This window comes from Muntiacus reevesi, chromosome 1, assembly GCF_963930625.1.
Source record: "Muntiacus reevesi chromosome 1, mMunRee1.1, whole genome shotgun sequence".
Taxonomy (NCBI): Eukaryota; Metazoa; Chordata; class Mammalia; order Artiodactyla; family Cervidae; genus Muntiacus; species Muntiacus reevesi.
In genome coordinates this window covers 41,801,376-41,818,241 of record NC_089249.1, presented here as the reverse complement: position 1 = coordinate 41,818,241, position 16,866 = coordinate 41,801,376, and the positions used below count along the sequence as shown (strand labels likewise).

General features: G+C 44.4%; 1 protein-coding gene across 3 annotated transcripts in view; it reads right to left on the bottom strand.

The window, feature by feature from the left end:
- Positions 1-16,866, bottom strand: part of DUSP16 (dual specificity phosphatase 16) — a 91,116-nt gene that overhangs the window by 22,342 nt on the left and 51,908 nt on the right. For all 3 annotated transcript variants that reach the window (XM_065941098.1, XM_065941113.1, XM_065941106.1), the window contains exon 5: positions 8,101-8,264. In XM_065941098.1, the coding sequence (XP_065797170.1) occupies positions 8,101-8,264 (164 nt within the window). The remainder of the gene's footprint in view (positions 1-8,100; positions 8,265-16,866) is intronic.

Here is a 16,866-nt window from a genome sequence, read left to right as displayed (position 1 = left end):
AACGTAATCTGTCTTCTCTGGCCTTTCAGATACCCTTCTGACACCCTGGCCTCTGAGTTCTCTGAGCACCTCGCCTTGACCACTCCCTCCCCGGGGCCTGATCTGGTCTCTGCTGTGACCAGTAACCACAACCACACACAACCCACTGCAGGACTGTGCCTCCTCCCGCCAGCTTCCGCTCTGCCACCACCATGGCTGGAGTCCCTCAGTCCCCTCAGGACCTACAATCTGCTACCGTCTCTCCTCTGTCCTTCCTCCTTACAGTGTCTGTCGTTCCTTCTGGGCCCAACTGAAATTCTGTGCTCAGTCATGACACAGTTGACCCTTGAACAACTTGGGTTTGAACCGCGCAGGTCCATTTATGCGTGGGTATTTCTCAGCAGTAACTACTACAGTACTGGGCTCCGCAGGCGGCTCAGTGGTAAAGAACCCACCTGCCAATGCCGGAGACCTAAGAGACGTGGGTTCGATCCCTGGGTGGGGAAGATACCCTGGAGGAGGGCATGGCAACTCACTCCTGTATTCTTGCCTGGAGAATCCCATGGACAGAGAAGCCTGGCGGGCTACAGTCCATGGGGGTGCAAAGAGTCAGACACGACTGAAGTGACTTAGCATGCACGCAGGCACTGCAGAATTACAGAATCCACTGGTGCTGAACTGGAGGACACAGAGACCCTGCAGACGCGGAGGGCTGGCCATAAACAATAGAGGATTAACTCCTGCACTGCTCAAGAGACAGTTAGAATCCATCCCTCACTTTCAACCTGAACTTTTTAATATATATATTTTTTAGCCCCACCACGTGCAGGATCTTAAGTTCTCTGATCAGGGATGGCACCCGTGCCCCCTGCAGTGGAAGCACAGAGTCTTAACTCCTGGGCTGCCAGGGAAGTCCCTCACCCTCAATTCCTGTGTCCCTCTGTCACTTCTTTGCACTTGCTTGGCAAGATCACAATAACTCTGAATAAATCTGGCTCTCCCCAGAGCCTACATCTGCACTAGGCAGCTGGATGGGCCCGAGAGAAACACTCCGCCACGCTGCCAAGGGGCCCCTTCAGGCCCCACGCATCGACAGGCACTGTATTTCCTGAGTCTTCTCCTGCTCTCTTCTCTGGATGCCATTCCACCCCTTCCCCTTTCTCTTCCAACTCTCCACATGCCCTCCCTCACCCTCTCTCTCTGCTTGTGGATGATCTTGGTTCTTACTACTCTGAGAAGATAGAAACCACCAGAGACAAACTTTAATAAACTTCCTCTACCACCATCCCTTCTGCCAGCACACAGGTACCAGTCCCAGGAAACTGAGGGCACGGTTCAGCGTGGGACTGTTCATTACCTGAATAATCTCACTAACCTCCCTGAGCTTTAGTTTCCTTACCTGTAAAATAGAGCTGATGAAGACTATTTTGTAAAGCTATTATGAGGATGAAGTGACTTATGCACAATATACAAGTCTCATTAAATGTTAGTTCCCTTACTTTCTCTTATTTTTTTAATTAAAAAAAATTTTTTTTGTCTGTACCACACAACATGCAGGATCTTGGTTCCCCAACCAGGGATCAAACCTGGGCCCCCTGCAGGGGAAGTACGGTGTCTTAACCACTGGACCACTAGGAAGTCCCACCTAATCTTATTTTTAAAACAGTTAGTGGGAATGTAAACTGGTGTAGCTACTATGGAAAATGGTATGGAGGTTCCTTAAAAAATTAAAAATAGAACTACCACATGCTTAGTCACTCAGTCATGTCTGATTCTTTTCAACCCCATGGACTGTAGCCCACCAGGCTCCTCTGTCCGTGGGATTCTCCAGACAAGAATACTGGAGTGGGTAGGTAGATATTCCTCCTTCTTCAGGGGATTTTCCTGACATAGAGATCAAATCTGGGTCTCCTGCATTGCAGGTTGATTTTTTACCATCTGAGCCACCAGGGAAGTCTAGAACTACCACATGATCCAGCTATTCCACTTCTGGGTCTTTACCCAAAGGAAACAAAAATACTAACTCCAAAAGACACATGCAACCCTGTGTTCACTGCAGCACAGTTCACAAAAGTCAAGACATGGAAACAACCCAAGTGGCCACTGACAGATGAAGGGATAAAGAAGACATGGTATTATTATACAATGGAATATTATTCAGCCTTAAAACAGAAGGAAATCTTGCTATTTGCGGCAGCACAGATGAACCTTGAGGGCATTATGCTAAGGGAAGAAAGTCAGACAGAGAAACACGAATACACCATATGTTCCCATTACATGCAGAATCTAAAAAACAAACAAATATAGAATTCATAGATACAGACAAGAGATTGGTGGCCACCAGAGGAGGTAGAGGGGAGGGTGAAAGGTGGTCAAAAGGTACAAACTTCCAGTTATAAAATAAATAAGTCATGGAGAAGTAATGTACAGCATACTGATATAGATAATAATACTGTATTATATATTTGAAAGTGGTTAAGAGAGTAAAGAAATGTGTAACTATGTATGGTGGTATATGTTAGATTTATTGTGATCATTTAGCAGTATATACAAGTATTTAATCATTATGTTGTATAGTTGAAACTAATATAATGTTATATGTCAGTTATAGCTCAATAAAAAATAGCCTGTAAATCATATGGTGTATGAATTATACCTCAATAAAGTTGTTGCCCACCCCTCGACCCCCAAAGCTTGTAATGTATATTTTTCAGTAATTCAAACTGTCCCTCCTGCTAATTGGCCTTAACTAGGGAAATTACAGGCTTCCCTGTTTTCTCAGTAGTAAAGAACCCACCTGCCAATGTAGGAGACGTGGGTTTGATCCCTGCGTGGGGGAGATCCCCTGGAGAAGGAAATAGCAACCCACTCCAGTATTCTTGCCTGGGAAGTCCCAAGGACAAAGGAGCCTGGCAGGCTACAGTCCATAGGGTCACAAAAACAGTTGGACACGACGCAGTGACTAAACAATAACAAAGGGAAACTGCATTGAATGTAGCAGGTTGGGTATAAAAAAAAGGGCTCAGTTGTAAAGCAGCAAAGATGACCCCCTAATAATTTTTTTTAAAGATTCTAAAAAAAAATAAAGAAAGAAAAAATAAAATAAAAAGTTTCTAGTTTCAAAACACAATTAAGAAAATGTTAAAAAATAATTTTTGTGAATTCAAAAATAAATCTTCATTTTACTACTATGGTTTGCAGTCACTACTTTTTTCCCGTTTAAGTTTCTTTCTCTTAAACTGTGAAATAAACTTTCCCCAATAGTGGGACTAATTTCTAAATGTGGGCTCTGTGCTCTTGTGATATAGATTGTGGAGTAACATATGGAATATAGATTAAATATACAGCCTTAATTAAACTGCTCTATTTGGTTCAGTTTCCCATGTTCACCTAGGCTGAGGACAGAGGTCTCATTAAATCACGCAGGCACTGCAACTCTAAAGGGATTGTAATCTTTCTTTCTGAAGTCAACTGAATAAGTTTGTATTCGCCACTCCTTTTGCCTTCAGAATTGACCTACTTCCTCCAGCTAGCCCTCCTCAACCAGCCACACCCACTGTATCTACCACTGACCCTAGACCTTGGTATACTCCACCCATGGTGACAATAACAGAGTCCCCTATAAACCAGGAAATGTGTTCAGTGCCTGGCATAATGCCTTGTCACTGGAGCCTCATGTGAACACTAGGAGGCAGGAGTCATTTCAGTTTGCAGGTGAAGAAGCGGATTCCGTCACCTGGCTCAGGTGCTCTGCCTGGTGAGGCCAACCAGCTGGGATGCAAATCCACCCGGTGCAAAGCCAGCCCTCACTCAAGCCCTAAGTCACCTGTCTCATGAACAGGTCTTGTCTAACCAACCTGCACTCTATATGGTGTTCTACACACAGTGGACACTGAATAAATATTTTTACTGACTGCTTTGACAACATGACTCTTTGTCTTCCCAGATCACAGAGAAACCTGAAAGCAGTATTTGGCTATATGGTATCTGGGCTCCTGCCTAACTCTCAAATGAAAATACCAGAGAAAGTGGCAGTAGTCTTGGTGATGGGCAGAACAGCAGGGCAGCACAGGAAAGTCAACTTTGCACATTGGAAGACTGAAAAAAGAAGCTACCCAGGGACTTCCCTGGTGGTCCAGTGGCTAAGACTCCAAGTGAGGGAACCTGGGTTCGGTCCCTGGTCAGGGAACTAGATCCTGCATGCTGCAACTAACGCCTGGTGCAGCCAAATAAACAAATAAATATTAACAAAAAAGAGGCTACCCAAAGAAGGCTGACAGCAGTCTGTTTAAAATGGGGAGAGAGGGGTAGAGTTGAATTGGGTGAAGAAGCTGAACAGGTTCAGGCTCAAGAACGATGCACAGTAGGTAATTCCATCACACATCCTGTGTGTACGGGTGAAACCGAAGTCCACTTGGAATTTTAACTGATGAGAGAGGAGAAAACATCAAGAACTTTTGTCTTGAACATTCTAACCACAAGGCTCTGGTTCCAAGCGCAGTCAGATGTGAACTGGCACCTGCAGACTGCTTTAGTACAACTGCTATTCCTGTTCGAGCTCCAGTACAAAGACCAGAGGAGGACGGAGTGTAGGAACGAAACACACGTGTGAGGGGAAGGGCGTTCTTTTCACTGCCGACGCCGTCCTACAGCCTCCTGCAGAAGAGCCACGTCTCTGAGACAGACGTAAAAACGATCACATGACCTGCAAGGTCTGAGGTGGAAGCCGGCGCGTGTGGCTCATCCACAGCCAGAGGAGCAGTGACCACAACACACACACACGAGGTTTCCAAGACCTAGTACCGAAATATGTAAAGCGCCGATAAGTTTTATATTGATTGCCGGTTGAAATAATTACTCTTGATATAGGGTGATAAATGTTATTAAAATTGATTTCATGGGACTTCCCTGGGTCGAGTGGTTAAGACTGCGCTTCCAATGCAGGGGGCATGGGTTCAATCCCTGGCCGGAGGAACTGAGATCCTGCATGTCAAGTGGTGCGGTCATAAAATAACAAATAGATAAATATATTTTTTAAGTTAGCACTTTTTTTTTTTTAAACTTCTTTAAAAAAAAAGGCTATTGAAACATTTTGGATTATATGTGTGGCTTGCATTCTACTTCTATGAGATGGTTCTGGTATAGACTATGCTATAGAAAAAGCAGGGGAAACAAATTTCAATTAGATTCAATAGACCATTAGAATCTCAGTCCTTTGTTAACAGCCTGTTATGGAGATTTCCATTTTCCAGGAGATGAGGATTTCTGGTGTTCTATAAACACAGGACTCAGAGCCAGAGTAGACTAGGTTTGAGAATGATCTCTGCCACTGACTAACTCTGAAGTCAATGGTGTTCTAATACAAAATTGTGGGTAGGCAAATCATACAACTCAGGGCCAACCTACCTCTAAATCCTATTATGAGGGTTAAATGCAGTAACATAAAGAGTGCAGCACTTTATTTTCTTTTTTTTGAGCCTAGCATTTTAAATGTTAAACACTATTATCCTCCTAAGAAAATTTCTATGACATGCTTTTAAGATACTTTGGTGGCACTCTGTTAAAAATAAATAAATAAGACGACTAATAAAATTAGAGGTTTTGTGGTGTTTGTTCTCAAAGACTTCATCTTCTAAGTTTGACTAAAAAGGAATACACTATTAGAGAAGATGATAAAATCTCCATCTTTGGAGAGCTCTGGAAATTAGCACACTATTTCTCCTGGAAAGTTTAAACCACGGAGTGGAGCAGGAAGGTGAGTTTATGCTGCCTGAGAAAGAGAGGCAAGTTTGGTTCTAAAACTTAATGACAGGGTGATGGTGTGGAATTCGTGTAACATTTCTGGAATAGCGGTTTCCTCATTATTGAATGAAGGAGGCTAAGTGGTCTGCAAGACCGCCTCCAGAACTGAGAGTTTTCTCAACTATGAATCCAGAGGTTACGTACTTAAGCATTTCCATTCACCACTTGGAGAACACCCTTATGTCTCACACATCTGCATGTAGGAAGGGTCTAAAGCCACTTTCTCAGGGTCTTGCAGAACGACCCTGCTCAAGCTGTTTCCCACAGCTTCCATAAGCCCAGTCTCCATTTCCTCTCAAGGCATCGATGGGTGTATCCTGTTTCCCATACAGACATTTAGAAGCCAATTAAAAATAGAAAACTATCTCCCCCTCCCACCTCAACTTCAGGTTCCAGTGTCACTGCTCTCACCCTGTGGGTACTCACTAAGCTGTTAACTGATGCATCTGTTAAACCTGGAGAAGGTACGAAGCATAATCACGGTACCATTTCACTGAACATCAAAAGTAACAAAAACGACCTGTAATGCAATTATTGGTAAAATCATCTGCTTGCCAGCTGACTGGTGAAGTTTTACGGAGGGCAATTCTGGACAGGATCCACAACCAGGAATTTCACTTCATTTTATTTTATTTTCTGATTTGAGGATTACATAAAGCATCTCCAGCTTTGCCCTAGGGATGTGTCTGACTGTAGGAAATTAACTTTGCTTGCTGTGACAAAGGGCTTCCCAGGGGGTGCTAGTGGTAAAGAACCTGTCAATGCAGAAGACAAAAGAGATGCAGGGTTGGGAAGATCCCCTAGAGTAGGAAATGGCAACCCACTCCAGTCTTCTTGCCTGGAGAATCCCATGGACAGAGAAGCCTGGTTGGCTACAGTCCATGAGGCCGCAAAGAGTAGGACACGACTGAAGTGACTTAGCACGCACGCTGTGACACAGTTTGCTTATTTCTCAGAGGACTAATAAGAATCACATGCTCAAAGACATCATGACCCCACCAGAAAGTCTCAATGCAAGCACGCACTATCAAATTTCAAATGCCTCACAGTAACAACAGACATATTAACAATGTCCAGGCAAAATTTTGAAGATGCAGGGGTTTTAAGAGCAAAAAAAGAATAAAAGAAGTAGTAAAAAGAAAGCCTCCTTGCTGCCCAATGATAGGGTGTTTTTGCTTTCCATGTGCTAAAGCAAGCCCGTCTAGAAGTTTATTTTTATAGCCAGTCCAATTCTTTCAGCTACTCAAGAAATATTCAGGCAGTGCTTTTCACATAAGAAAGCAGCACTTGTAAATCACCAGCAGCTGAATTAAGATCTCTGATTGCTTTTTCAATTAGAGGTGATGTAAATAAGACATTTAGGGCCTCCCTGGTAGCTCAGTTGGTAAAGAATCTCCTTGCAATGTAGGAGGCCGGGGTTCAATCCCTGGGTTGGGAAGATCCCCTGGAGAAGGAAATGGCAACCCACTCCAGCATCCTTGCCTGGAAAAATCCCATGGACAGAGGAGCCTGGCGGCCTACAGTGCATAGGATCACAAGAGTCGGACATGACTTAGTGACTAAACCACCACCAAATAAGAGGTTTAGAGACATCACTTTCCAGGCAGTTAGAGGTATGTTCTAGTAACACTGGTTAAGAGCATATAAGTTGTGGAGACAGACCAACCTTAGTTCTACTGCTATTGTGTGTGTACCGTTAAATATGACGGCCTCAGCCAATCAACACGGCTCCTCTGTCGGCCACACCCGGCTCAGAATGGCCCACATCCTTTACATCCAGGATTCGTGTTCTTCCCTCTTCTGTCTCCACCAGACTGCTTCAAGAAACCTCAGGCAGGGCATCTGCACTGCATCCTCTTAGCGCTGGTCCTCACCATCTTTTGACCCCCCTCCCCCACCCCTCTGGAAGGGGGAAGTCATCGTGAAATCTTCCTCAATGCAAGCCACTCTGAGTTCTTTCCTAGTTGATGCAGCAAATGCACACATTTCTAAGTGTGAGCTAATCTAGATGGTATTAGCCTTCTTGAGTGTGCCCAGTTACTGTAACAGAACATCTAAGAAAATGGGGCGAAACTTCTGAAAATCCCTGTCCTGTCACAGGTCTCTTGGACCTGTAAGAACGGCACATCTGACAGTGGCTTAGCTCTCTGACAGCGAACAGAGCATCCTAGCTGACAGCATGGGGGAGGAGGTAAGGCTGCTGGGCTGCTGGCTGGGGAGTTGCTTTGAGAACATTTGTATCTGAAAGGATGGCCCACCGGTGCCTCTCCGGCTGCTGTCAAGAAATCCTGCAATGAAGGATATTTTCAAAGCACCCACCTTGTTGAGGACATCTCGCTGGCAGCCAAGATAGAGATTGGGCAGAATTCGGGTTGGCCCGATGTTGGCAACAGGTAAGCAAGGCTGAGAGATGCAGGTGGGGACTAGGGTGGACTTTCCTTCACAGAGGCCAGGGAAACAGCGGGAGAACTCGGCAAACCCACCTAAGGACAGACATGGTAAAGTTACGCCGTGCACAGAGATGAAAATCAGCCTTCTGGTAACCAGTCAAACAAAGCTGTCTGAAAAGAAAAAGCAAATCCCACAAACGCAAGTGGATCCTGCCATACACAGATCCCTGGCTACAGCTGCTTGCTCTGGGGTACAGGCCAGCAACAGCCCTGGCTTGCAGGGCCTCGAAAGGGGTCCCAGGCCCTGAAAGTCCCCCGTCTTCTTCTGTGTAACTTAAAAGAGAACAGAAAGTAAGCGGCAAATAACCAAGCAGAAGTAAAATGGGGATAAAACAAATCCTCAACTGAGGCCAGGTGTTATTTCTTCAAAACACAGTTGATCAACTTAAGTTTCTTTCAGAATGAACTTTTTAAATCTTCCTACTATATAAATTTTTAATTTCAAAGATACCACATACACCCTCTACTCTTACAAATATTCTCGGTATTGAGGGTTTCATAATTACTCATGATTCCGGGGTCGCTTGTTCCTTTGCTGAGCACTTACTATCAGCAAGGGCCGACAGACCCTAACTGCTCAGGGTACATACGGAGGCCTTGTGGCAAGACTCCTGGACTCAGAGGAATTCACTTTTTTCTAGTCCTGTCTATATAATGACCACTCCATGACCTTTATTAGGTCACAATCTTGCTACTGTTAATGACGAGAAACCATTGGCTAAGGAGACGCTCACCTTCTCTGGGAAAAGAAAAGATGAATAAGGTCTTCACTGGTTTTTCCAATCTAAATACTCCTTGTGATGCAAATCCAAACCTGGGAACTGAACACATTTTGATACATTTTCAGATAAATCCCTCCCTATCCAGCCCTCACTTACTAGGTACAAACCCAGGAACCAAAGAGACTCAGAATATGTGAATGTCTGTGTGTGCATGTTTTAAAATTTTTTATTTTGTATAGGAGTATAGCAGATTAACAATGTTGTGATAGTTTTAGGTAGCCAGCAAAGGCACTCAGCCATATGTACACACGTATATATTCTCCCCCAAACTCCCCTCCCATCCAGGCTGCCACATGACATTGAGCAGCATTCCCTGTGCTACTCAGTAGGTCCTTGTTGGTGATGCATTTTAACTATAGCAGTGTGTACATTTTTAACACTATTAAATTAAAAAACAATTCACTTGTTGAGAAGATAGGGCAGTCCCACTCATACCTCCTTAATCAAACCTTAAAAGGGACCCTAAAAGCTCATTAAATATTTACCTCCATCTCCTTGAGCGACATTCTGCACACCTTTCCCTCCCCTCTGGACACATACGAAGCACACCCTCACCAGCTGCACAGGTGCAGGGAGCTGACACCCGCGCCTGCAGGAGAAGCGTCGCCCTTCTTATCCCGTGTTGTTCAGGGCACCTGTCAGCGGGACCCCCCGGACACCTGTGTGCATCATCTGTGTTTGGGTGGCGTGCGCAGTGCAGCAAGTCAGTGACAATAACCAGTCCACTTGCAAAACCTAAGTGTCCGCCCCTAGCCTCCAACCCAGGCGTCTGGACTGTTTTTCCCCATAAGCAGCTTGCTTGTAAAGTTCTTATGGGAACATGGGAGACAGAGTAGGAGGTTCCGTTACAGGAATCCCACTTCCTCTGTGCAATCGACGGGATCCTCAGGGTCTGCACCTACTCAGAGTGAAGATTTCATGTCTCGCCCTTTCCAAACATCCTTCCAGCCACACAAAACTCACGTCAACTGTACATGCTGTTCCTCACCACCACCAGCCTATCCTGGGCATGTACACACACAGGGCATTCAAACCAGACACACACACACACACTTACACACACACACACACACACAGCATACAAACTACATATACATGGCATACAAACCACACACACAGGGCATACGAACCACACACACACACACACACACACAGTGTACAAACCACACACACACACAGGGCATACAAACCACACACATACACAGCATACAAACCACACACACACACACATACACACAGGGCATACAAACCACACACACACACACACACAGGGCATACAAACCACATACACACACAGCATACAAACCACACACACAGGGCATACAAACCAGACACATACACAGCATACAAACCACATACACAGGGCCTACAAACCACATACACAGGGCATACAAACCACACACACAGGGCATACGAACCACACACACACACACACACAGGGCCTACATACCACACACACACACACACACAGTGTACAAACCACACACACACAGGGCATACAAACCACACACATATATGGCATACAAACCACACACACACACACACAGGGCATACAAACCACACACATACACGGCATACAAACCACATACACAGGGCCTACAAACCACACACACAGGGCATACGAACCACACACACACACACAAACAGTGTACAAACCACATACACACACAGCATACAAACCACACACACACAGCATACAAACCACACACACAGGGCCTACATACCACGCACATGCACACACACACAGCACACAAACCACATACACAGGGCATACAAACCACACACACACACACAGTGTACAAACCACACACACACACGACATACAAACCACACACACAGGGCCTACAAACCACACACAAACACACACACACAGTGTACAAACCACACACACACATGACATACAAACCACACACACAGGGCATACAAACCACACACAAACACACACACACAGTGTACAAACCACACACACACATGACATACAAACCACACACACAGGGCATACAAACCACACACAAACACACACACACAGTGTACAAACCACACACACACATGACATACAAACCACACACACAGGGCATACAAACCACATACACAGGGCATACAAACCGCACACGCACACACAAATGGCATAAAAACCACACATACACCATACAAACCACACACACACAGGGCATACAAACCACACACACACACATACAAACAGCATACAAACCACACACACACAGCACAAACCACATACACACATGACCAACATCCGAGGGGAGAAGAACACAGGCCCCTGTACTGAGTTCACATCCTGGCGTCACCATGTTCTAGTTGTCAGGTTTGCACAAGTGAATGACGCCCTCTGGCTGTTGGTTTTCCGGTTCCTAAACTGGGAGCAGTGATCAGATCCCCTCCCAGAGCTGTCAGAGGACAGAGAGGATGGGGTCAGTCAGGATGCCTGAGAGCTTGGGCCTCCAGAGGAAGCCCCCCATGGCACAGGCATCGGACATCCAGTTCCCAGCCTCGTGTGTGGCCTTCCTCCATGGCTAGTCTGCAGCTAGAGCTCGGCAGGATTCACCTGAAACAGCGAAAGCAGCAGCGCTTCGAAGGCTGCATCTCCCAGAGTCGGCTCTGGGGCACTGACCTCCTGCCAGAAGCTGGCAGATGGGACATGAAACACTACATGTCATTTCTCCCGAGGAGACTTACAGCTCACACAGTAAAAGCTCTCCGAGGAGCCGAAACCCTCTAAGGAAACTGGTTTACTTTCATTTAATTCAAGGTTCCCAAACTTACCTGACCAAGGAATTTCCCCTCCCATTTTCCCCCTAATATCTTTTAATAGCTGGTAGAACTCACACTTAAGGAAACATCAAGATAAGGCCATAGCAACCCCTGAAATAGAGTAAATTGGAATTTCCACACTTAAAGTATAACCCACCAGCTATCTCAAAAAAGGGTCAGTTAATACAGGCATTTCCTGGTGGCTAAGATGGTAAAGAATCTGCTTGCAATGCTGAAGACCCAGGTTCCACCTCCAGGTTCGGAAGATCTCCTGGAGGAAAGAATGACTATTCACTCCAGTATTCCTGCCTGGACAATCTCATGGATAGAGGAGCCTGGTGGGCTACAGTCCTTAGGGTCGCAAAGAGTTGGACATGACTTGAGCAACTAACAAGTTTCCCTTTAATACAGGCATATGTATATGCCTGTCATGATTTAGGATTTACAATTCTGCTTCTATTAATGTTTTATCCTTTTCAGTCTCTTAATGGCATAATACAGTCATTTAAGGTGAGTTATTTTTCCCTCAAGTAATTCTTATAAAAACAAACATTAAAGAATCTGAGCATTCTTGGCCTATCTTACGCTTGCTTACCCAACACAGTAACTGACAGCCACAATTCTGATTACAATTTAATTGAATGGGTTTAAATTTTAACTTCCAGTAACTTTTGTGGTTCTGGTGTTTCTCTAAGAAACTGCTGTCATATTTTTTTTTTTCCTATTCTGGCTCCAAAACAATTCAGGGGATGGTCTCTCTCATTTAAATCCAATAAAATGGGAGTCTAGGAAATGTTCTTAGAAAACAGAAAAACCAGACCATCCAAGGAATTCCATTTTAAACTTATAAGTCATCATATTTACAAATAAGTCATCCTAGAGTTACTGAACATGTACTATGTGACAAGCATTGCTCTAAGCACTTCACAAGTTTTGTTTGATCGTTACAACCCCCTGAAGGAGGTACCTGGGTTATTCCCATTTCACAGATAAGGAAACTGCGGTTCAGAAAGACACAGACTGATAACCAACAGGGCTGGGGTGTGAGCCCTGGCAGCCCAGCTTTAGACTGTACTCTCACTGGTTGCATTAGGACCACATCTCCAAAGTGCCATGGAATTAACTGCCATGTTGCCTAGAATGTGGGGACAGCCTGCTGACATCTCTGGGGCCCTGCCCTCATTTTAGCCTCATTTCACTAGGCTGGAAATGGCCATGGCCTCTCCCAAACAGACAGAAGAGCCTTGCTTCCCCCTAAGCCACATGGTTCAGAAGCTTTGAGGCTGGGCCAGGGGCTGGCCGCTGGCTCACGGGCACAGTCTGGGACTGGTGGTGAGGCTGCCGCTGCGTCTTGGTGGCTTTCAGCCCGTTCCCGCCAACAAACCATGTTCAGAGGGGCAGGGTCTCCAACAACCGTAAAGGGAGAGCTGGCCAGCCTGGGCTGTTCCAAGTCCAGCTCTGTCATTCATGCTATCCTAAATCACTTCTAACTTCAGTGGGTCTAAAACACTAAAATGTGAGTGCGGCACTAGAAGATTCTAATACAGAAAACAGAAAGAAAGCAGACCACTATTTAGCATCAAAACAACCCCCCAGAACCAAACAAAACAGCAGGAACACATAGTAAAACACATCATAAAGCAAACAGAAACACCGCCCCCCCTTTTTCAACAAATTTTTCCAACTCATCTCTAGTAGCACAAACCCAAACAGCCTTAAAATATTTAACAAATTTCATTGAAATCTATGCTCAGTCTGGCTTGAAATGTCCCAAACCAGGACTCCTGGTCACTTCCACAGGAGACTATCTTGGCCAACGAGTGCATTTCCCCTGATCTTTATCTCTGACAATGTTCCACTCTGCTGACATCCGCTTCTATTGACAGTTTTTTCCATTCGCTGACCTTTCATTCATCGCTGGACTCCAGTGACCCTGGTTTCATTTCATTAATTAATCACAGATGAGACACCGCCTGATCTACCCAAACCCTCAAGAAACTATCTGTGGCCTCATCAGCAACTCAGTTTTGAAATATGTCTAAAATATCCCTCTGCCTCTATTAACTAGATCCACACAAGAAGAACAGTACAATTCATCTACGTGAACTTTCTGTGACAAGGGGATGACAGACACAGAATAGAGAGACGTCTCGGCCCTCGCTCCTGGTTCTGTGGTTCCCAGATCCCAAGTCAGAGTCTATCACAACAAGAAGACAGAATGTCAGCTCAGGATCCCCCTTTGTTTACTGTGAGAGCGGCACTGGAAAACTGTCATGCTTCTTGAAAACAGTTTTAAAATAATTTTTAAAGTTGTCAAGGATTTGACTCAACCGTCCAATCTGGCCAAATTTCCCCCATCCCTGGATTTTACGCTGCTTACTGTCTAGCAATGGAGAAAACAGAAAGTCGGACAACCCATACGTTCTTCCCTAAGACAGACCTGAATCTTGGAACATTGCACCCACTAGGCCCTCTTGTGCTAGGAATGCTTGTTTTTAAGGGGAAGGAAGACCCATATGCAGACACCCTGGCCTGTAGAGAAATGGGGGTAGCGAGACCAGCAGACAGACATACAGACGTCACTGGCCTCTACAGCTCTGGATAGACACCCAAACAGACTGCAATGTTAAAAATCCATATTCTATCTGTTGTCCACAAATTCACCAGGAGAATGCATGTTTATAAATAAAAACATACATACTACTTTGGAGAGAGAAAACATTTGGTATAGCTTAAAAGCATTAAAGGCATGATTTGTATGTTGCTTTCTTCTCACTCAGGCAAGAAAACACTTCTTAAGAACACCTCCTTCATAATTCCAACCATAAACATAATTTTCTGTAAGAGCCAATGTTAACCACCATCCCATTTTCATAGGGAGAAAAACTGCCAAGTAAAAGAAAATATACATAAAGAAACACCACTAAACAATTCTAATTGGTCATCTTTCTCTTCCTTCTGACCCTGACAGTTATAAATCATAGCAGTGTTTCTTAAAAGTATATTTCCATAATCAACAAAAGTAGCACTGTACTACAGATGAGTGATGCTAATTTTAAGTTAAGTTCTAAAAATGTATCCCTATCCTTGAAGTCAAACTAGAGATAAACATCAACTCCATGATTCTAAAGACATTTCCCTGTAGGAAGAAATAGAGGGCTGCTCACTTATGCTTCAATTCAAACAGGCAGCAGGTCTAAGAGCTTTATCAGCTGTGTGAGCACTAAGTCACTTCAGTCGTGTCCGACTCCTTGCGACCCCATGGACTATAGCCCACCAGGCTCCTCTGTCCATGGGTTTCTCCAGCAAGAATACTGGAGTGGGTTGCCATGCCCTCCTGCAAGGGATCTTCCTGACCCAGGGATTGAACCTATATCTCCTGCAGCTCCTGCACTGCAGGCAGATTCTGAACCCTCTGACAGCTGCCCAAACTGCGAAGTGGGATTCAAGGCAACCCCTTCCCACATTGGGGATGGAGTCCATGGCTATGTACAGAAATCGGTTTATACAAAACCACTTCATGAAACACATTCTTCTAAAAAGTGACATGCAAATTTAACTTCCACTCATTAAATCATTTTCACAGTTTATATAGTCTCATAGTTTTTCAATATAGTTTTCATGGAGTTCAATCCTTTTGTAAAATCCAAAGTCCCCTTTTCTGTGACATAAATATGACCCATTCATCTACTTATTCTAGAATGTATGTGAAGGACTGAAATGGAGTATTCCTTTGTCTGTACAGAACAGCTCTTTCCATACAGAAAGTAAAATCTGGGCTCTGCTACTGCACGAAGGAGACAACCCTAATATTAAACACTGAAATGTTGAAATGTGTATTTTGGAAGTACTGGGTTGGCCAAAAAGTTTGTTCGGGCCTTTCTGTATACTGTCATGGAAAAACCCAAATGACGTTTTTGGCCAACCCAGCATGTTAACTGCTCTCAAGAGTAATTACTTTGCACTTTTAGTCTGAAGTGTCTGATTCAGCCAACTTTATTCTCTAACCATTTAAAAATATTCAAGCATGGTCACAATTCTCCTGAGGTCTGTAGACTGTATATATGGAGAGTTGAAACTAGTTACATAAAATGCAAAGAAAAAGAAACACAATGTAATTTTATACCTGCAAAGAAAGCAAGCAAAAATATGTAACTGTGGGAATACCCTGCTGGTCCAGTAGTTAGGACTCCAGGCTTCCATTGGAGAGGGCATGGGTTTGATCCCTGGTCAGGGAACTAAGCTGCGTGGGCGAAGGGGGAAAAAAAGTAACTGTACTTTTCCAGTGTTTTCCAGTGTACAAAGGTTGGTGTACGGAAGCCCAGCCACATGGGACAGAAAGCCTGGCACACTTTTCTCAGCAGCGTCAGCAGCAACTATGTTCCACCCAGTCAACTGTCTGCTGAGCAGCACAGAAGAGAAAAAAAAAATCCCAAATGACATGGTGCCTTCATTTTAAACTCTTATTCCACCCCTCCACTTCCCTCAAGAGGAAGGGGACAGACGTGCATTTCTGTGAAGACCCTCCCTCCAGGAAGCCTGAGAAAAAGCCTCCATCTCATGAAACCTGGCCCATAAATGACACTTCCAACAAGCTCCCTCTGTATGAAGCCACCGATCGATCACCCGGCGCAGTGGGGATGGGCCGTTCCAGCTAAGTTTTGGATTAACATCATTACCCAACACAATAAACAAATTAAAATTTTTCAAAATACTAGCATTAAAAAAAAATCACTAAATACTAAAAGAATGTAACTTATCAGAGTTCTTATGACTCATAATTTCTAAATTTTACATTCCTCAAGATAGTGTTATCTAGATCGATTCAACTGGCAAAATCCAGAAGTGTTGTTTAGTAAGAGTTCTCAGAAGATGTCGATTGACTTTTTTTTAACTCTTTTACTGATGTTTTAAAATTTCTTATTTATTTGTTTTTTGGCCATGCAGAGCAGCATGTGGCGTCTTAGTTCCCAGACCAGGGCTTGAACATGCACCCTCTGTATTGGAAGCACAGAGTCTTAATCACTGGACCACCAGGGAAGTCCCTAAGCTTTCAAATTGGTAATACCTAACGATGCCCAGAG